This window comes from Mytilus galloprovincialis, chromosome 1 (assembly GCF_965363235.1).
Source record: "Mytilus galloprovincialis chromosome 1, xbMytGall1.hap1.1, whole genome shotgun sequence".
NCBI lineage: Eukaryota > Metazoa > Mollusca > Bivalvia > Mytilida > Mytilidae > Mytilus > Mytilus galloprovincialis.
The window spans coordinates 59,779,271-59,803,115 of record NC_134838.1 but is presented as its reverse complement, the minus strand read 5'-3'; the positions used below and the strand labels follow the sequence as shown (position 1 = coordinate 59,803,115).

The window sequence follows — 23,845 nt, the reverse complement described above, 5'->3', positions numbered from 1 at the left end:
GGCCTCCTCAGTTTGTTAATCAAAGAATTAAGAATATCTCCATAATTATTTAATAATGAGATTATTTCAATAATGCTATTTTTTTTTATCTGTTTATTACTTTCCTTTTGTAATTTTGCTTCTTACTTAACTGTATTTGAACTTGAAAAATAAATATTTTTTTTATTCCGAGTTAAATTGTCTTGTTGATGTTCGAAAGCCTCCAATTACAAGTTGAAGGTGGGATATTAAAAGTAAATTATCGTTAACATGTATTTGATAGAAATATTACGAAAATATAAAAAAAAAAGGAATTTACTGCAACTGATTGCAATATTAACGAAAATATTCTCAATTCTTCAACACCTCAAATAGCATAAAGACCAAATGCCAAGATAACATTCCACTCGAATTCGACTCACGGACTATGCTAGTATTGTAAACGTTTACTTCAGGTTCCATGTTTAATACTCCGTAGTATAGCTGCAGTATGTCTTCCTTGAGTGACAGACGTCTAAAACTCAAAACTAGTCGGTGCAGAAATAATCAATTCATTATACTTCTCGTATTTCCTCTTTTAGTATATATACGTTCGGAATGCACAACTTTTTGTCTCTGTTATATAGTTAGCATCTAAACAATCACAGTTTCAGCATCAGAATCAGAATCAGCCTTTAAAATAATTCTAAAACGATATTGAATTAATTATTCAAGTGATTATAACAGTAGCAAAAATAAAGAATGGATGTTATTATACCTAACATATACTATAAACATTCTATTGGGTTACACGTTATATAATTATCACCTGAAATGGAATAATTCGGTTAATTCACTTTTTTTTGAAATGCACAGAAAAACGAACAACCCTACAAAAAATCACACCTACCGGTGAATACCGGTGAATAATAGATAATAGCGATTATTCACCGGCGGCGAATACGGCATATAACCTTTTGTACACGAGTTTTTTATACCTCTCCAATAAAAATGTCGTCACATACGCAAGTAAATAAAATAGCAACGTCCCCGCTACAGGTAGGTTCATCATCGAGAGAAGAGGAAACAAGACTTGGAAATTCACACTCCCACGCGACATATCATAAAACAAGAGCGATGAGAGATCGGTTTTTAATTAGATTGGATAAATTCTAAGACACAAAAGAATTTATAATCGTTAACTTGTGTTTTTTACTTCATGTAAGGTAAGATCTTCTTCAATGGTTCATTTGTCCCATCCATTGTGTGTTCGTGATGATAAAACAATTGTGGCTCCTTATAACTAGAAGAGGTGAATATCCAAAATTGTCAACCCTACAAATATATTTCTATTCTATTCATTGAAAAACCTTTTCGTGTTGACAATTTTAGATATTCACCTTTTCTACGGTCCATAATTGTATATTATCTATTTTAACTCCAGTTGATGCATTGCATCATTTTTGCCATAAGATTTAAACTATGTTTTGGTCGCAAAATAAAACCCTCAAAAATCATAGGAAGGCTTAACTAAAATTATGTCCTGTGGTTTAGTCAAATCCTGCCCTATTTTTATAGGAACTTAAATATAAAACTAAACAATTTGTATATCCGATACATAATATAATAGAGCAGTACATAATAGTGGTGTTTATTTTTGTTGTTAGAAAATAAATGTAACAAAAAGTTAGAAAAATAATTTCTGGTGTCGGAAATTGTAATAATTTAAAATGATTCCAAAAGTAAAAGTGTTCAGTAGTTTATTATGAGGCCCGATATTCTGGATATATGTTATCACTTAATAATATTTTTGGGGGTTTTGAGCGTTCCTCATGATGGAAAATCTATATAAACGCGTCCAATGCACGAAATTATATAAGTGATAATTTCATTCATGGGATATAACAGTATGGTATAACGACAAAACAAAAACAAAAGAAACATAAACAAATAATGACCGTATCATGATAATACATTGTCGTGATTTTACCAGACACAAATAAAACATACTTTACTAAAACACGTAACGTTCCGGAACATAAGTATTTTTTCAAAACGTTTTAAAGACATTGAAACTTTTAAAATCATAATTAAATATGTATAGGATTTATCGTACCTTTCTTCACTTTGTATGGGGATAACCGCCTCCGATGTGTCACCTCCTTGTTCTTTCTGACATTTAAACGAGACTGTAAAATCAAAAATACTATTGCAATGTTTGTAATGGTCATTCAACTGATCCTCATAAGTATTAACACTTTCGTGTTTGTTTAAAAAGAATTTTCGGGGATATTTTTTTTTTTACTTTTAGAAAAAGAGTCAAAAGTTGCAGAGTTATTTATATGAATCTTTAAGTGTATACCACTTTTGAATGTATTGTTTTTCTTTATGTACTTATAGTTGGTAAAGTTTTCAATTGGATGTTGCCTTTCGATTATTTGGAGTAATTCCCACATTTTATTTTTTTATTTTTACTTTTTTCAGATGAAGTGAAATGAATAAAAATTTCCAGACATAGATTTTTCGGGTTATTACAGATATATATATATGAAATATGGAGATGTGGTATAATTGCAAGAGTCAGAAACCTATTGAACCCAAAGGACAGATGTGAAAATTAATTATGTATATATGACCAATGAATCATGAAATGAAAATGTTTCTCTACGCGCACATACTATAATTAAAAACCCCATATAGGACACGTGTGTACCTTGGAGTTGTTTGTCTTCTCTGCAAAGCAGTGAAAAATTGATAAGTCAGTTATTTGAACATCACGTAAATATTCACAAAAAGTTTTTTTATGTATATTTCTCAAGCCTGCTCAATGTGCAATTGGCATGGTGGTTTTTATAAACATTCGATTTACGCCCTCAATATAATTATTAAGAAGATAAAAAAAAATGTAGAAACTTACAACATTCCTTTATTATATTTTGTTCTCCTTCAGTGCCTGCAATTACAATATATCTTGAGTGTTATATGTACTTATTGCATTTTTAAAATGAAATCAAAATAAGATAGTAAGATATGTTTATAACTTTTTTGTAGCATTTTTCGTGTTTAAAAGAAGATATGGTTATTATGATTATAGGAATAGCGATTAAAAATATCAAACAGTACCAATTTTACTGCAATAGAAGCGCATTTTGACAAAAAAATCTTTAGTGTGACTCGAAAGCAGACAATTTGAAGATCGAAAACCTAATACAGCGTTAACTTTCTGTTATACTGGAAAGCACTTAACCCTGTATAAGAAATCCCTATAATCGAACTAGGGATAAAGGGTACAACAGATACAGTTAAGTTTGCCTCATATCTTGACTTACATCTAGATATTTCAATGAGGCTCAGTCGAAAACAAACTTTACGACCAAAGGGATGATTTCAGCTTCCCTATTGTGAACTTTCCATTTCTATGTAACAACAATTTAGCAGTGCCCGCATACGAAGTATATATCTCCCAATTGAAACTATATTCCCGGGCTTGTATTTCATATTATGATTTCCTTGATAGAGGGTAGCTGCTCACAATGATGCTATTTAACCAAGAGTTCCAAATTATGAAGTTAAAATCATCCAATCGTAAATTTTACGGACGCTACCACGAGTTGGTTGACCGCTATGGAATATCCGTTGCACAGATAATATCGGATATGTTCCTTATGTCTTAACTACGTTCCTGACCCCTTTTCACTAATGTGACCTACCGAGTTAGACTATTTACCGGGTTTGTGATAACACGAGCAACACGACGGGTACCATATGTGGAGCAGGATCTGTTTACCCTTACGGAGCACATAAAATCACTCTTAGTTTTGGTGGGATTCATGTTGTTTAGTCTTGAGTATTCTATGTTGTGTCTTGTGTACTATTATTTTTCTGTCTTTCTTTTGCTTTTAAAGCCATGAAAGTCAGTTTATTGTCACTCTGGTATCTTTCGCTCCTCCTTTATGCATTTAGGAAGATGCACCATTACTTAATTTCTATCAATTGTCTGAGTTAAAATTTCATTTAAAAGAGTATTTGTATTTTTATCCCACTACGAAAGTAAGATACTCATATATATATTCGTCTACAGCAATATTCTTTTTATTAAAATTAAGTTAACAAACCTCGTTCGTTCATTCGTAACATTCGGACTATAAAACCAAACAAAAATCCAACAGGTATAAAACTAAGATGTCCTGAAAACAAATACACTATTTGTAACATGACAAAAATAATTCCCATTGAGACAGCAGTCCACACCAAAAGGAACACAAATACGCTAATGTTAGACATTTTCTCTACAAAAGGAAAACAGTCTTTTCTTGACGAAAGAAAGTAATTTGTGATTAGAAACGTATGACTTATATGTCAGTGAGCAGTATAATAAGAAAATAGAGCTGATACTTATATAAAATTCCCTCAATCTCTCTTGTTATTATTGTTGTATAACATCGATAACATGCATACACTATAAACTAAGTGTTTTCTTCTTTCAATGTTAGTGTGAAGATCCATAGCTGGTGGAACACAACTTTGTTTTCTTTGGTAACACATGTAAAATATAACATAAACTAAAGAGAATAATAAAGAACCAAAAATCTTTACAATTTGCGACGCTTCAATTGGAATTCATAACTTTTTAATGAAACGTAAAGAACTAGCAAGCATAAATTATGATTTTTATAGAATGAAATTCAAAACAGTGTAGCTGTGACCATTGATTGACACATTAAATTCATCCATTGACTGGGACAATTGAGGTGAACGTTTGTTTGTAATGACCACTGTTCATGACGTACAGAATGTACCTACGATGGACATTTAAACTGTGGGGTCACCAAAGGTTCTTAACGCCTTTAAAAAATAATTTGAAAAATTAATCAGGAATAACCTTTATGTTTTGATTTATATAATTGATGTAAATCAAAACATCGTGTTATTTCTGATTAATTTTTCGAATTACTTTATTTAGGTGTTGAGAACCTTTGGTGACCCCATAGTTTAAGTGTCTTTAAAATGTACATAGTGAGCAGTGATCGTTACATACAAACGTTCACCTAAATTGTCCCAGTCAATGGGTGAATTTAATGTGTCAATCAATGGCCACAGCTACACTGTTTTGAATTTCATTCTATATACATGTAAATATTGACTTAAGTTTACTTTCATTAAATATTCATACCTGAACACATGCCCTTTTCGCTTAAACCGACAATTACCGGAATTCCAACCATAAGCACCAACAATAAACACAAGATCATTCCTTTAATTACTGAAAAGCAATATGATTATACCTTAGGATAAATACAACATGGAACATTATAAAATCGATCTCTGATTTTGAAGAGCTCGCGAGTTGATATAGATATAAATTTCAATCGGATTGCAGAACATTAAAAGTAAAATAAAACAATACCGAACAAGATTCAGCAAAATGTTTCCATAAAAAAAAGAGGTGAAATCCAAAAAGGAAAACCGAGCCTCTTTAACCAACGGCATTATGTGAATTGCAACGAGTACAGTTGACTGATTAATTATTTCTTGATTTGTTTCAAATGATAAATACTAATGAGAACTATCAAACTTCAATTGAAAATCTTCAAATGTGTATGCTTTTGTGGAAAAAAATTTCCAATAGAAGTTGCTATAGTATAAAGTTGTTACTATACTAAATACTAGTGAACGAACACCATAATGGTTAGAACTCCAATGCATCATACTGTTTTATTCATTGTAACTTGACAGTTACTAAAGAACAATTACGAATTACCTTTTCTGGAAAAATCTCTCTTATCTTCTTCATGTGTACAGTGGTTTGAAATTCTTTCAAGCAGATATTTTCGTCCCTGTGAGATATTTTCACCGAGTTTCGCTAAGCATGAATTTTCTATTTAAAAAAGTGTAAAGATTGATACTACAAAATAATACTTTCAATTATAAGCTTGGTTATTTTCACAGCTCGTTTATTTTTACAGTAGTAAACAGCATTCTACTTGCTTTTAGCAACTATTGATAACTACAAGTACGTAAACCATTGGTGATTGACCAATGTTGGAACGTGTTCTTAATTTTGATTACGAGCAATTTAATATGATTCTGAAACAATAAAAATTGCACGAGTAATAAAACGTAAATTCCATTTGTTCTATTTCCCACTTACAGAAGAAAAAAATAATAAATATAGTTTTTACACATTTAGGTCTGCGTTATGCCGATTTGCACAATGGACAATACTTGAAAGACATAAATCAATATATACTAGTTAACAAAAGAAAACATACAAGCAATGTAGTGTCTATATATAATGTAATTGGAGACTTTGTACGAAGATAAATAATTGCCCAATTGTTCTATTTTGTATAGATTGTTATGAGTAATTGGATATCAAACTTGTGTATCGTTTTTAAATGAATAATATAAAATATATATAAAAAGTAAAATTACAAAAATACTGAACTCCAAGGAAAATTCAAAACGGAAAGTCCCTAATCAAATGGCAAAATCAAATGACAAATAACATCAAACGAATGGACAACAACTGTCATATTCCTGGCTTGCTGCAGGCATTTTCAAAAGTAGAGGATGGTGGTTAACAACATAGAAAGACACAATTTTCTTTCATTTCATAAAATTATGTTTATACATCTCAAGACTCATTCTTACATCTTAAATGATAATATCCCTGACTATTTAAGATAAGCCATACAATTTGAAATTTACAATGTGAAAGATGCAAACATTTAAAAAAAATAAACAAACAAACAAGTGTTCAAAACCTTTCGGAATTTGTGGATTTTTAAATCTCTTCTACTTTGTTCTTTATTTAGCCTTTTAACATTTTGATATACAAAGTTTTAATTCTGGTATCTATGATAAGTGCATTTGGAGTGACAAAAAAGTAGTTAGTTGTTTTATCCGATAGAAAATTATTAGCATGTTCAAGGAAGATAATGTGCTCTGCTTGAATCACTAAAATGTGCACAGATGTCTTCACTTCATTTATTTAACTGCATCTTTTATGATTGAGTACTAGTTACTGTTAACGGAAAATATGTTATACCGCATATATCAATATTTTTATAGCAAATACTCTTATATTTAACTATATTACGAGGAAGTTAAATGTACGATTACTAGTAGCCTATTGTATGAATTGGCATTACCTGAACATGATCTCATGCATGGAGAAAAAAGAGTATAAATAAATAGTTGCGTTAGAATGTAAAATAGCACAAATCCAGTAATTGTCCACACCAAAAGTAATGACCAGCAATCTGAAAAATTAACGATATTAAACATTATAAGAATACATGTACAAATACAAATGATCTATATGTAGATAGAAAGAAAATATGTTTAAAAAACAAAACAACGAAGTTAAAAGCCATTGACCATTTCATCTAGAAAATAAATTACACTCATTAGTTTGGTTCTTTGGAAGATTCATGTCACAACGTTACTTTTAAGGACATATTTTTACATTAAGCAGTGATATTAAAAATTGAATACATTAGTTTCACTAAAAGTTAAAAATTAACATTGTGATTAACAAGGTATCATATGTGAAAAAAAAAACATAATATGAATTTGAAATGCCCCGATTATGATTTATGTTTTTACTTTGTACGAATTATAATTTGAAAAATATACGTACTATACTTTGTATTTTGACTTTGATTTAATTCAAATTTGTCTGTAATGTGCTTATGTTATATGTATAGATATATATATGTATAAGTGCCTATAAATAGCAGCACATGACATACAAATCTATGGGAGTGTTGATTAATCAGTACAGAGATTAATTCAATTGCACAAATAAAATTATAGATTGCCTAACAATGTAATTCTAACACACTATTTAGTATGTAAATATAAAAATGTTTACAATATTTACAAAATGTAGAAAATAAACGCAATATTTCGCTAGACCAACTAGCTTTATCAAGCGTGCATCTATCCAGGTGAAATCGGATTTAGATGATAAGAAACTTTTGCAGCTCAATGTATATGTTGCACTTCAATTTAGCTGTCTTGAAAATAAGAAAATTTTGCATCTCAATGTATATGTTGCACTTGGATTTAGCTGCCTTGAAAATACATAATTGGTAGTTGAAGTTAGCAACGTCCACTGGCCAATATTACGGGATAAAAAGGACGATGCTTTGTATAAAATTATTCTTTATCTTTCTTGTATTTTTTCTCGTCTTTTTTGTTTAGACCATCAGGTTCTAAAGTGTGGAGTTAGAGGATCCAAAAGTTTTTTCTTCTCCTTCTCGCCGTGGTGTCCCACTCGGTGTTGACTTCTATGATTTGGAAAGTAACATTATCAAAAGGATGTTTCGTTCAACGAAGATGTCTTGTGAGAGGACAATTTTAGTTGGTTTTGTACGATGAACGATGGTTATTGGGCCGAATATTAAATTTGCAGGGGCGGATCCAGCCATTTTAAAAAGGGGGGGTTCCTAACCCAGGACAAAGGGGGGGTTCCAATTACATGTCCCCATTCAAATGCATTGATCGTCCAAAAAAAGGGGGGGTTCCAACCCCCGGAACCCCCCCTCTGGATCCGCGCCTGATTTGTCCATTGTTTCTCCCACATACTGAATGCCACAAGTGTCACATGTTAATATGTAAATTGAGTTCTCTGTTTTACAGTTGGAATTAGAGTAGATGGTATCATTTTGTTTAGTAACGGAGCTGATGAAAGAACTGCTTGTATTGGCAGCTTTACAACACAAACAATTCCTTTGGCCACATTGTTTGTGTAGCTACCGGGAGATGGAGTAGGCTGCTTTGCTAATACAGATGTCACTAATTTGTCACGGATGTTTTTAGGTTTTCTGAAGGCCATGACTGGTGGTGATGAAAATACTTTTTTTTTTAGATTTAAATCATTTTCTATAATTTTCCAATGCTTCTGAACAATGGATGACACATTTTAAAAATCAGGATGGTAAGTGAGTACAAGGGGTGTTCTGTTAGCTGCTTTATTCTGATCTTTGTACTCTAGAAGTTCTTGGCAACTAGTTCTGTTTGCTCTTTCGAAAGCGCTATCAATTATATATATATATATATATTTATATAACTCGTCTAAACATCAACCCAACAATGTTAAATCTGTAAATTTGCTTTCGCAAATTTATATTTATATATATGGTATTTTTTTGCTCATTGTTGAATGACAACCAGTGTCCTAAAATTGTTTCCATACTTGTCTTATGATCTCTGGTTGGCAATTACCTTACCACCTTATTTTTGTATAGAAAAAAAGAGGATAACATCAGGCAATCAAAAACTAGAGATAAATTTGGTGCATTACGTTTGCGCGCATTACCATTACAATTGCGCGCAAAAATCATTACTTTTCGCAGATTTTTATTACATTTATTTTACACGTAAACTCATCCAAACTTCGGTAAATACAGGTATATTGTTTTAATGTATCGATTGATTTATTCAATTACAAGTACCCTCTTCGTTAGTCTAAGCCCCCCTTCTCACCAACGAGGAGGTGGAACTAGGATTTCAAGCAGGATAATTCCGTTTTATTATATTCTAACAATACGGAAAGTTAATCCATCGTATACTGATAATTTTCCCTAATTTCTTGAAGAAAAACGATACTCCATATGTGTGCCTTGAAACAACTTTACAAACTAACATAAATTATTTACTAATTCAAAAGCGATCACTATTCATTGAAACACTATAACTATTAACTCTGAAATATTCAAAATGAAGTTACATGTATGCCTTAGGCTTTAACGGGATTTATCAATGATCACTTTATATTCTGTCTTAGAATTCAATGTAAACAATTTATGATTTGAGTTTAATCTTTTGTAGTAATATATATTATGAAAATCCACAAATTATAGTCATTTATATATATCATTTAATATTTATACTACCTTTTTTTTAAATTGGGTTTACCTGTGAAATAAATGCGTCCAAATGTAATCAAAAGCTGCGCGCAAACGTAAGACATTTTAATCCTCAAATGCTCGCAAACGTAATGCGATAGTGGTGTAGTCTTTCCATATAAAAATATAAATATGTGCATTGAGTTTCTTTTGGCATCGGTAAATTTGATTTTATGTTTCGTTTTATCGGGTGCATTACGTTTACGCGCATTTTGGGCTTAAAATGTCTAACGCCACATACCGCTTCCCCCATCACTAACAACTCCTAACAAAGCAATAAATGTCTTGACTCTTATATACGTATCAAGCAGCTAAAATAAGATATTTGATATGGTAAATCATTTTATTGTCTTTGATTATCTGTGTTTAACTAGTTTTCTCCGTAAATTTTAATGTAGCATCTGATCTGCTCAAACGAAAGAATAATAGAACGTTCTAAAACTTCAAATACTTACATTGCATAATCGTCTTTTTTTCTGAAAAAAATGTTTTTTTTCATATAAGTATATATGTACATATTGTTTGAAAATTTGAATGATTCATCTATAGTCATGCATGTATTACTATTCGTTGAAATTTTTGAATTACTGTATTTGCATTTTCTTGTTATATTTCATGATCCAATCGTTTGATTGTTAAACGTATCCTTAATCAGAAGATGCTGTCCAATTAGGCTATAAAATAAATATTTAACCATTATTGTACCATTTGCTTGATTGGAGGTTCGAGTCTATGAAGTTAATAATTTTATTGAAAACAATCGAACACAATATAAAAATCCACAAAACAATTGGTTAATCATGTTTTTATAGGAAATTACATTTATAAAAGAGGTTCAACGAATATTTCTACAAGAAATTCTTCAAATCAACGAAAACAATTTTTAAGTTTAAATTTGAGTAATATCCAAGGTGATTGCTATCTTTGGAGTAAATTTACTGTGCTGACTTGCGAAAGTCATACTATTATCATAAAAGAAACTATGTGCAAAGTCTGGTACATTTCAAAAATATCATTACAGTGATGTTTTAAACCGAGCCCGACAATTCAGATACGATAAGGGTTTACTTATAAATGCTTTATATACACTTATTCTAAAAGGTTACCTATTTTAGTTACCATTTAGTAAATGAAACATCTACAAAATAAACTCAGAATGGAATATTTTGTCTGGATCATAAAACAAGAGGCTCACAAGAGCGTGAATCGCTCACCTTTTTTTTTTTTTTGCTAAATCTGTCATCAATGATTATGTTTGCTTTTCAATATACATTAATCGGTGCCTTAAAAATTCCAGTTGAATGTTCTTTGGCTCATGTTTTCTTCAAAAGCAATAAAAATGCATTTTTACTCTATGTTCCATTTTAGCAAAATATAAAATATATACTAGATACTTTGAACCTCATTCAACCCAAGTTTGGCTAAAACTAATTCAGCACTTTCAAATGAGAATATTTTTTAAAGTAAGCAAACTTCATGAAAAAATTGGGAAAAATGGTCTTTTAAGGGCAATATCTCCTTAAGGGGTCAATTTACAATTTTTGTCATACAAAATTTATTTGCAGGTCTGACTTTGCTGAACATTTTTGCTGTTTACTGTTTATCTTTATCATTAATAATATTCGAGATAATAACCAAAAATTTCCTTAAAATTACCAATTAAGTGGCAGCAACCCAATGATAGATTCATCTGACAATTTCAGGACTCATTGAACTTCACCTAATGAACACTTTTTACCCATGTCAGATTTGCTCTAAATGCTTTTGTCTTTCAAATATGAGCCAAAAACTGCATTTTACCCAAATATATTATTTTTGGCCATGACGGTCATGGTTTTTTTTTTACCAATTCCCATGCATAAACATGATTTATAAAGTATAATGATTGGAAATTAAATGCTACGTTGATTTAAAGATAAATGAAAATAAATAACAAAAGTTTAAATTGCCTCAGACACAATTGACCTTTGACAGATGTTTATTTATTTTTTGTCTCCTTTAAATCATATAATTTTTTAAGAGTTAAGGTATGTATTCATTTTTGGATTTCAATACGTTTTTGTATTTTGCAATTTAATTCAGATATCTATTGTCAACTCTGATCAATAGTCAAATTGAGAATCAAAATGGGAATGTGTCATAGACCAAAGAGCAGACACCATTCAAAGTTAACAAATTGGTATTCAACACAGCGACAAAATCCTGCACCCGGAGGCGGCTTCTAACGTAAACGTTTACTAATTCAATGAAAATGATCGTCATACTTAACTCCAAAAATAATGTAAATAAACTAAAAACGAAGTTCATACAAAACTAACAAAGGCCAGAGGCTCCTGACTTGGGACAAGCACAAAACATGCGACGGGGTTGAACATGATTAATAATATCTCAATCCTCCCATATACCTCTAGTCAATGAATAAAAAACAAACAAACAGCAATACCCACAGTAACCCTCAGGTTGAAAGAAGTCCTAGTTCGATGTCAGAAGAGCTAATAAAAAAAACATAGCAAAATGACAGTAATACATAGGTTATCAAAAGGACTACTAGCAGTTACTGACATGCCAGATCCAGACCTCAATTAAACTGATTGAAAGAGTATGTCTTCATCATATGAAAATCAAGCACAATCCCTCCCGGTAGGAATCTAGTATCATATCATATCCTCAATGCTCTTCAACTTTGTATTTGTGTGGCTTTTTAACTATTTTGATATGAGCGTCACTGATGAGTCTTATGTAGACGAAACACGCGTCTGGCGTACGAAATTATAATCCTGGTACATTTGATAACTATACCACCATAAAATATATGAGAAGAACATAACCTGTATGATGCCAACAACTTGTTTAGAATAATTGTGATTATTTCCTTAAATCAAATACGTTTTTACATAAACGAGCAAATCAAAGAAGTTGAGATTTAAAACACTATAAGATGGTGACAAGGTAAGTCACCAAATAAAAATGAATAATTCACAATAGGAAAAGAAAAAATCGTCTCTTTTATCATTTTTTTTTTGGTATTGAGCTTCCCTTTAAAGTAGTGTTGTCAAATCGTACACTTTTGAGTAACCGGTTACTCGGATAATCGTTCGACCGATTAACCGATTAACCGGTAGTTTGAATTGGTGCTTGAAAGCCCTTATCAATAGTACCCTACACATAGATAAAAGATGTGGTATAAGTGTCAATTTGAAAACCTTTCATCCAAGTCATTTACGCTTTTAGAATTGAAGTTTGTCCTTTGGCATTTTAAGGCTTGTCTGTGTGAGTTCCTGGCGAAGTTTGACTTTTAATAATCAACTACACCGTATCAATTATAGCGTGTATACCAGCTTCAGATTAAAAAAAAAACAAAAAAACTTCTTGATCTCGTAGAATTGAATATGTCTGAAACTGATAATAATTTCCTTTTCACTTGTTTACACCGAGAATGATGTGGGGTGTTTCAATTTAAATGATTAATTATAAAACAAAAAAGAAGACGTGGTATGATTGCCAATGAGACAATTCTCCACAAGAGATCAAAATGACACAGATATTGACAACTATAGGTCACTGTACGGCCTGTTTCTGTACTTTGTTTGCATGTTACTCGTACTATCACGTATACATTATGTACATTCACATTGGTTTTCATTTTACATTTTTGAGTTAGCATTTCGTTTTTAAGTAAGACTAAGCCCTTCACGACGGAGTTTGCACATTTAGATGTAGGTTTACACAATATTAAATAGATAGATAGAGATAGATAGATAGATAGTTTATTAACGTCTCACCATTAATATACACAATACAATATTTACATATATCATAAAACATATTGTGGCGTAATCAATTCCATCTAAGATTTGATGGTCAAAAAACTGTTCTTTATCAGTTTAATGATCTTTCATCTTGTTTAATGTGACACTTTATACGATACATTTAATTTAGTTGCACAGTTGAACTGCAATAGCATTTACAAGTTTATCCAAATAATCTAAGACCATTAATCAATGCCTTTGCTTACATAAATTAAGAACATGTGTTTATAGCTGGATCTTGTGAAAAACTTTATGTATTGGTCAGATATATTGGAGTAGTAGCTTGAAGTAACAAGTTGTTTTATAGAGCTGGAATTTAGTAACGTTTTGTATTGGAAGTTATAATTGTGAACCATCAAATATATATTATATATACATGTACTTTTATAAATAAGATTAAACATGTGAACATTAAGGAGACTTAGTTCAATTCTAAAAGTGACTTTATGGTGGCATATATACAATAGCTAGTTCCCTATATTAACGGGCAAGATGGAGTTATCGTTCCCGGATTCATATTCCCGAAATAATGACTTGTAGTATAAAACACAGACACACACAAGAAAGCCCCGTTATAATATCATTAGATCAGAAACGAAATAATGAAGTAAGTCGTAAAATTTAATCGCATTACTGATTTAGAGTTACTGTTAAAAAAAACATGTAATCTAATTATGTGTCTTTAAGATCATGCCCCGAGCTGAGAGACAAGTTCTTACTAATTAATTTTATGTTATTAGGATTAACAATAGCAATCAATTTACTGGACATTTGATTTGTCAAATTAATTACCACAACGACAATTTTTAAATAAAACCTATAACTATTTAATGATTTCAATACAAATTTATATCAAATCTATCAAAAAAGTCCGGTTAACCGGTTAGCGTTTTTGGTATTCGGTATTCGGTCGTTCGAACGGTTAACCGATTAACCGGTTAACCGTTGACAACACTACTTTAAAGATATAGATATAAATATACAAGAGAGGACAGTGTTCATTGTCAGTATAAGCTTTATTTAAGTCAGTACATACAGCCGTCTAAATCTCTCTAGTGTACAAACTAAACAATAAGTTTGTGAAAAATACAAAATAAAATGCTTCGCTGAGCGCAGCTAGAAAAGACCGCAAATGTTCAACCCTGATGAAATGGACACAATATTCGACAACTAATCACCCCAGAAAAATACAACATTTCTTTATACATAATTTAAAAGCAGCGTACAGGAGGTGATCTAATTATACACAACATTGTACATTAAATGTGTTTGGATTACTTCCTTTATATTGTTTAAAATTGTCCATTTACCAGGAAACCCATGTTTCCCACCTTCATAAATAGTTTGAGCCATAACCCCTAAAGTCAATCCTAACCATCCCTTTGTGGTATGGAAACTTGTGGTATAATTTCAGAGAGATTCATACACTGTTCCACAGGTTGTTGTCTAGAAACTAGATAAATGCTTATTTGGGCCCTTTATGGGACCCTAATTATAAAACTGTTGGGACCATAACCCCCTATATCAATCCTAACCTTCCTTTTGTGGTTATAAACCTTGTGTTTCAATTTCATAGATTTCTTTTCACTTATACTAAATTGTCAGGAAACCAAATGTCCCTGGACGACGCGGACGACGACGAAATTGTTCGCGGTCGTAATGAGGAGACACTATAACTGAAATTATATGTAAGACACATATATACACACAATCATTTGATTACAGTAAATAGTACTATGTTCTATGGTGTCAGTTCTACTGACTATTTTATGTAGGACCCTAATCTATTTACTTGTGATGGTGTTGATTGATTGAGTATAAAAATCATCTTTTCTTCATCCGATAAATCTTTAACAGAAAAGTTTAATTGGCGTTGTTGAAAACAAGGTACTCGAAACAAATGCACAAGTGTTATTTCCATTTTGAATGAATACCAGATGTAATTCTTTACGGGATTTGATTCCAATGCAATGCAAATACGACACAAACGGTTATGACACGAACTTTTACATTTAGAAAGAAAATTTACCGGACGAGTGACTAAACTACTAATCAATGAATGTCCACCCAATAAAGTATTTTTTTTTTAATTGCATGAATGATGTGACTTCTGATATTTTCAAATATCTTAATACAATATATAAGTTTCAAAAATTGAGTTTGAGTTGTCATTCATAAAAATGAATATTATTGAGAAAGACACAAATATTTACAACGGTTCTCTTAATTTTTAATTAAAATTATGGGAAAATTTTAAAATGTTAGTACACAGGAAATTGCAAGTTATCCTACTGAATTCATGGAGTTTTAAATTGCATGATTTTCTTGTTTGCTTTTAAGATTTAAACTACCTGTTAATTCTGACAATGTTACTTCCACAGTTCTTGATTCAACACGGTTTCCGTGTCTACACGTCCAGTTTCCATTCAAACGCTGGTCAATATTTCCAGTGATAATAAAAACAGTTTCATTTGTATCTATATTTTGATAAATGCTGACATTCTTGAAGTGGGGATGACAGTTTATAGTTGGTATTGGAGACAAACAATAACCTTGTTCATTATTCCAGGGATCAAACAGATCAACTGGCAATTTAAGATTTGGTATTTTACAAGTCAAAACCAGACTACGATTTTTCAACTTCCATGTCAAACACATACAATCTCGGTCTTCAAATGAAAATATACCTACAAAAAAGCGAACATTGTTTGATTAATTTTTTTTGTATGTGTGTTTAACGCAACTTTCAATCACGATGATTACACATTGCCGGTCATTTATGATTGATATAGGAAGCCACAAATCACAGAGAGAACACCCGAGCCACGACAAGAAAACTATTAATTCTTGTCGTTAAAAGTCGGGAAGGGAATTAAGGGAGTTTTATAGACGTATTATTCATTTTGTAAAAAATTATATAGGTTTATTACAAGATAGAAATCTTAAAAGTGTTGAAAAATGACATTCCACTTAATCTAAGGACCATGGTACAATCATATAAATTGAACGATGAACAAATAGATCAAATGACCAATCGGCTTTCGATCTATATCAACGAAATACTTACCTTCTCTTCAAATATATTTTTGAGACACAAGTATCATGCCAATGAAAATTTACCACAGTCATTTTTGTTTTGAATGAATATATCATATATAATGAGTTTACCCACTATCAGTTGAAAAATTTCCCTACATGATCTCTTCTTGCAAAGAGCTTTCCGAAGCCAAAAGTTAGGAGAGAATGGAAATGGGGAATGTGTCAAAGAGACAACACCCCGACCATAGAGAAGACAACAGCAGAAGGTCGCCCATAGGTCTTCAATGCAGCGAGAAATTCCCGCACCCGGAGGCGTCCTTCAGCTGGCCCCTAAACAAATATATATACTAGTTCAGTGATAATGAACGCCATACTAAACTCCAAAGTTTACATAAGAAACTAAAATTAAAAATAATACAAGACTAACAAAGGCCAGAGGCTCCTGACTTGGGACAGGCGCAAAAATGCGGCGGGGTTAAACATGTTTATGAGATCTCAACTCTTCCCCTATACCTCTAGCCAATGCAGAAAAGTAAACGCATAACAATACGCACATTAAAATTCAGTTCAAGAGAAGTCCGAGTCTTCTGTCAGAAGATGTAACCAAAGAAAATAAACAAAATGACAATAATACATAAATAACATCAGACTACTAGCAGTTAACTGACATGCCAGCTCCAGACTTCAATTAAACTGATTGAAAGATTATGTCTTCATCATATGAATATCAGGCACAATCCTTCCCGTGAGGGGTTTAGTATCATACCATCATAACATATATGAGAAGAACATAACCCGTGTCATGCCAACAATTGGTTTTTAAATAAATGTGTTTAGTTCCGATGCAAAGACCCTATAAGTGAATCAATATTAACGCCAAAATATGCAATCTTTAATGACCTGACAACAGTATCGTAACTATGTCTCTTCTTAATAAGTCTATTTAAAGGTTTTGTTAGCTTCTGAGGTAAATACTGACATTTTTGTGCTTTATAAAGAATATTTCCATAAAATATCGGATGTGAAATACATGAACGTATAAGAAGTCTGCGTGTTGAGCTATATTTACGAATGATGTCCTTATACCGATGATAAAATTTAGTAAATGTTTTGACTAGTTTGTGATATCCAAAACCCTGGTGTAATATTTTTCAGTAATACATAAATTTCTCTCGTTCAAATCTAAAACATTGTTACATAAACGAGCGAATCGTACAAGTTGAGATATATAAACACCGTAAGATGGTGACAAGGAAACGTCACCATCTAAAAATGGATAATTAACGATAGGAAATGAGAAATCATCTCTTTTATCATAAATTTTAGTATTAAGCTTTCCGTTAATGATATAGATATCAAGATCGAGGAAAGGGCAGTGGTCATTGTTAGTATTAGCTTTATTTTAAGTAAGTTCAACAGGATAAATTTCTTTAGTATACATACTGAAGTCGTCATTATTGAAAGCCAAAATATCATCCAAATATCTAAAAGTATTATAAAATTTGTGTATCAGATGTTGTTTCGATGGGTCTTTGGTGATTTTTGTCATAAATTGTAACTCATAGCAATACAAAAACAGGTCCGCAATAAGGGGTGCACAGTTATTCCCCATTGGAATTCCGATAACCTGACGATATACGGAATCTCCAAAGCGAACAAAAATGTTATCTAGTGAAAATTCAAGGGCAGATATAGTATCAAAGCATGTCCAATTGACATAGTTGTTTTGTTTATTGCTACTAAAAAAATGACCTAAAAGAGTTTGAACATATATATTCACATTCTGACTTTATAAATGCCCAATTAATTAGGTGTGTGAATTTTTTCTTAATGAGAATGTGAGGCAATGTGGTATAGAGGGTAGAACAATCAAAACTTTGAACAGATTCAAAATCACCAATATAAGCATGCAATTTATCAAGTACTTCCAACGAGTTTTTAACACTCCAAAAGTAATTAATTCCACTATTTTCGAAGGCCTAATTTGAACAATTTATTATCAGGTTTTTGATTTAACCAAGTGTACTGGTAAGAAGAATATATAATTTAGTAGTGGAACAATGGCTTGAAGACGAAATAAATCTATATTTGTAAGGTGTTTTGTGTAGCTTCGGAAGCCAATACATAGTTGGGACTTTCATTGTTTTTGATTCTGCTTGTAAAGCGGTAGCTAAAAGTTTATGTTTGTTACATATGTCGTTTTCTGTTAATAGAGTCAGTTGGAATGTTGGTGAATTGGTGATTTTTTTTTTGTAGAAACCTCAATGTAAAATTTATGTCAAACAATTATAATATTATTAGCAGCTTTATCGGCGGGGACAAAAACAAATTCCTTGGCTAGTTCTTTTAGTTTATGTTTGATACGCGAAATATGTTTATTGTGGTTATTGTTAAGAGTAAAATGTTCTTTAAAATGTTGAATACGTATATCAACTATGTTCATTACTGAATTAAAACAAGAGTCCAAAGATTTTTTGTCAGCTTTTTCCCGTTTTATCCATTTCAAACAGTAAGTACTGAGTGAGTCGTGGATGATATTACGACACTCATTTCAATTAATAGTTGACGGGGGACGGTATTAAGGTCCTTTACTGAGGAACTCTTGGTCTTGAGCGATGTTAAGATCTGCTGTTATAACACGGGAAATGGGTCCATAAATGTATTCGGAATTACTGCAATTACATGAAGTAGGTGTATTTTCACTGATATTAACATCTTTACACAATTGGCTATAATTAAAAACAGATTTCCGGGCAGATTTCTTGTAAATATAACAAATAAGAGGGAGCTCAGTATTATTAAAATATCTAGGAATTTGTTCTTTAACAGAATGGTCGTTAAAAATACGGGCAATATTTACAAAATCAAAACCTTTATTGACATACTTTATTTTAATAAAAATGTTTTTTATGATCTTCAGGGCGATCAATTTTGGGAAACAGTTTAGAATAATAATATGCCGTTATAATTTGAACGATTTCATACTTAGGACTGCTATATGAAATTGTGTTGCAATCCTTTAAAATTTTATTTAACTTATTAATCGGTAATGAACAGAGCTTTGTTAACAGATAATGTCTGCCGTTGTTTTTTTTAAATAGAAATTAGGTCCGAAATATTGGTATGAATAGTCCGAAATTTACATTGATTGCGATTTTGTCTACGACAATGAGAACGGTTTTTCGAACAGTTTTAGAACTATATCCAAAATGTTAACAGAATCGGTATTTGATATATTGCCAATTCCCATGATATTATCATTAAGACCGAGAGGGTAGACTGTCTGTAACTTTTTAATCCAATGTAATTCAATTATTTTCCGTGATCGTACAAACTTAAAATGAGATTCACCAGGCTTCTTTTTTACTACTTCCAAAGGTTGAACTGCTAAATATTTAATAGGATGATTGTGCTTTTTAAGGTGTTGATAAATGAAACTTTTGAATTTATTGGGTCTTTTAAAACGATACAGATGTTCTTGAGTGCTTTTAGGTAAATATCGTCTAGTTTCACCTACGTACTGAATACCGCATCCCGGATTGTTTCATGTGAGTAAATAAATAATACTGTTTGTTTTTCAAGTTATATCAGTTTAAAGTTTTAAGGAAAATGTGCGACCATTAAACGCGGACCTTACCGTATTGTTGGTGGAAAGACGGGGACATGTAAGTCATGCTACTTATCGATAGAAAGGTAACCACGATTTTTATTGTTAAAAATGTTAGCGATGGTATCAAAAACACTTTTTTTGGAAACCAAGATATTTTCACCACTTTATCTTGGAAATGATCATTATTGACAATTTTGAATATTACATATACATACCTGAAATAATCATATCAGCTAAAAAAAAAAAAGAAGCGTCTCTCATTATACTTCTATTACTGAAATGTATTTCAGTGATTTCCGTATTTGATTACTATTCTGAAATGATACAATACTTATCGATAGAAGGGTAACCACGATTTTTATTGTTAAAAATGTTAGCGATGGTATCAAAACACTTTTTTTGGAAACCAAGATATTTTCACCACTTTATCTTGGAAATGATCATTATTGACAATTTTGAATATTACATATACATACCTGAAATAATCATAGCAGCTAAAAATAAAGAAGCGTCTCTCATTATACTTCTATTACTGTATTTCAGTGATTTCCGTATTTGATTAATATTCTGAAATGATACAATATTTCAAATGATAATTATTTAAGTTTAACGGCATACACTATTTTACATGCTCAATATTGAGTGCTAATGTATATCATACTGTCGGTAGTTGTCTCCTTGACAATCATACATCATCAGCTTATGTTCATATGATAGATATATAACACATTAGTATACAAAGTTATACTTCAATGACCTCAATGTCTAATTGAGTACTCACAACAAGAGAACTAAATGTCATTTTCATGATATTGGTTGTGTTTGTAGTGTTTTTCGGAACGAAAAACAAAACTTGTTTAGGGTATGAACAGCTACTTTATTTTACAATAACATGTACATACTAAATATTCGCTCAACCTGAGTAGAAACTAACAATTTCTAAATAACAAAATGTCTCACAGTCTTAGTAAAAATCAAAGGTAAATAATCTAGATTTTATATCAAATAAACATAAATTCTAGTTAAACATACTTCTTCTTATATTTCCAAAAAAGTTACAAAATAAATACAAGAGATAAAATCAGTCCCGCTATGGTTGCTTAAAACCTGTGCAGAAATTTTTTTTTATCACATTGTTATTTTAATGGAATATTCCTGTTTTACATGTAGCGGGTGATTCTTATAAATCATAATAAGGTAAAAGTAATGACAAATACTAGTAGAAAAATTCATGTTTGTCATGCATATCCGCCATTTTGAATTGATTGCACTTCTTAAAATATTTTCAAATAAATTGACAACGGATGATAAATATATCACTGACACAATGTATTAATGGCCAAGATATCATAAAAAGTGATAAAAATAGAACTCATTGTACAAGTATTATAAACTTAACGTCATAAAATTAGTGAAATTGAGAATGGAAACGACGGAAGTGTAAAAAAACACAACACCTGACCAAAGAGCAGAAAACCCCTAAATGCCACAAAAGGGTGTCCAACACAGTAAGACAATTCCACACCCGGAGGCGAACATCAACTGGCCCTTAAACAAAAAAATATTATTATAAAAATGTATCGTCAATATTAATTAAACAAGGTTAAATTGATATCATTATCTATTAATCAAAACAATTTTAATTTAAGAAAACTAGTTTAAGAATGGCATATCAAACTTCTTTTATCAGATGGCTTGCAACTGTTAGGATTACTTCGGACAAATCCGTGGGTCCTGGTCACTTTTCCAGTGGCTTTGCAAATGTGTTAATTCCACTGTTGGTATTGACTCTGTGCTATTTTTTGCTATCAACCGCTTCTTGTTTCTGTCCATGCAAGGAAAACTAGATTTGTAGAGTTTGAAACTGTTGGAAATCCTCATGACAGTGCGATTTTCTGCATGAAAACACCTTTGCCATCAGTGCACTTATTCTTACAAGGTCGTTTCTTTTGAGAGTTGCTGTATATTCTGGATTTCTAATTTTCTTGTAGAACAGACTATCATTTGCAAACAATCTAACATCTGAAGATGTACAATCTGGCATGTCGTTGATGAAAGAAAGGAACAGCAGAGAACCTTGTGGAATTCAAAATAGAACATATAAAAATCTAGAAGTGTGTCCTTCTAGGGAAGACCTATAATTAGCGCAATGTTGTTTCTTTTAACCAATAATGTGCCATCTCATAGAGAAAGCGTTGGTGGGTTACTTTGTCGAGGGCCTTTGAAAAACTTACTAGAATGATGTCTATCGTCTATCTGGAGCCCCTGTTCCATGTTTCACATGATCGACAACTTCCAAAGCCATGTTGCTCGTTACCTAGGATGTGGTGTCGATCAAAATTATCCATTAATGTGCTGTGTAAGACGTGTTCTGAAACTTTGAATGATATCGACGTCAATGATACGGTCCTGTAATTTCAGAGTTGGTCTTTCTCTCCTTTTTTTTTAAATTCACACGATGTTCGCTTTACGCCATACATCTGGTATATTAATTTGTTCCCGGAAACATTCGGTTAAGATAATGCTCTTGTATTTGTGTGTCTTTTTAATGATATTTCTGGGTTGGTGCTTTGAATGATCGGAGTCCCTTTTCGATGGTAATCACCTCTTTCATTGTGATGATATTGTCTATAAACTAGTACATATATCAGGTAACGTGCTGGTGCCATCTTTGGTGAAAACTGACTGAAACAGTTAGTTCAGTATGGAAGCCTAAGTATCTGTGTCAGGGTAGTGAAAGCTCCCTTTTACTTCAAGGTCGGTCACAATCTTTGATGCATCTTGTTTACCGCCTTCTGCGTATGACCTGAATCTGTTGGAGGGTTTTCTCAAAGTCTGTACTGACGACATCTTCCATGTACACACTGCGTGTCTGTCTAGACTCCTACGACTGTAGCTGTGCTTTCAGGATTTGTATATCTTCTTGTTACGTGTTTAAACACTGCTTGACCATGATATAATTCATCTATATTCTTACACTACACTTAGATTTGAGTTCAAGCATGAATGAAATATTTCGTTAATGTGTTCTTGACAAGTACGTGTTGGTTGATGCTATTAAAAATGGCATCTCCCATGAATAATGATATTGTCCATAATGGGATGTAAACTAGTACCCATGTCAGGTAACATACTAGTGCCATCTTGGCAGTACACAGACTTGAATTGTTTGATAAGTAAAGAAGGTGTTTTCTTCCTTGTGTGCTGGCATTTGGAAAATGCATTAATAACAACTCGTGATGTTTGAGTACCTTGTGTTTGGTAAGTTGAAATATCCAAGAAGAATGAAAATAATACTTTTGTGATTTTTTTGCGTAAATCAGAGTTAGCCTGTATCGTGTTGTTTGCTGTTGTTGAACAAGTCTATTTGTGTGTTCTATATAGGCAAGTTGTTATGGCTTTCTTTTTCTGGTTGATGTTGATGCTAGCAGATATAAGTTCAGCGTCTTTCTCCGACTTAAGATGGTTAAGTCCACATAATGTCTTTGTTATGAGGTCTCCACCATGAGCGT

General features: G+C 31.7%; 1 protein-coding gene across 2 annotated transcripts; it reads right to left on the bottom strand.

The window, feature by feature from the left end:
• Window positions 1-323: 323 nt before the first annotated feature.
• Window positions 324-20,894, bottom strand: LOC143080149 (uncharacterized). Of its 2 annotated transcripts, XM_076255878.1 has the most exons (11): window positions 20,810-20,894; window positions 20,549-20,566; window positions 16,036-16,371; window positions 10,331-10,351; window positions 7,113-7,223; window positions 5,720-5,836; window positions 5,132-5,221; window positions 4,074-4,145; window positions 2,876-2,911; window positions 2,075-2,147; window positions 324-664 (listed from the first exon to the last, which is right to left on the bottom strand). In XM_076255878.1, exons 1-11 carry the CDS (start codon window positions 20,850-20,852, stop codon window positions 613-615), a joined length of 969 nt encoding a protein of 322 aa, XP_076111993.1. In that variant the 5' UTR covers window positions 20,853-20,894; the 3' UTR covers window positions 324-612. The 2 variants fall into 2 exon arrangements, with proteins under 2 accessions (XP_076111993.1, XP_076111998.1); XM_076255883.1 differs by lacking the exon at window positions 20,549-20,566.
• Between the last annotated feature and the right edge of the window lie 2,951 nt (window positions 20,895-23,845).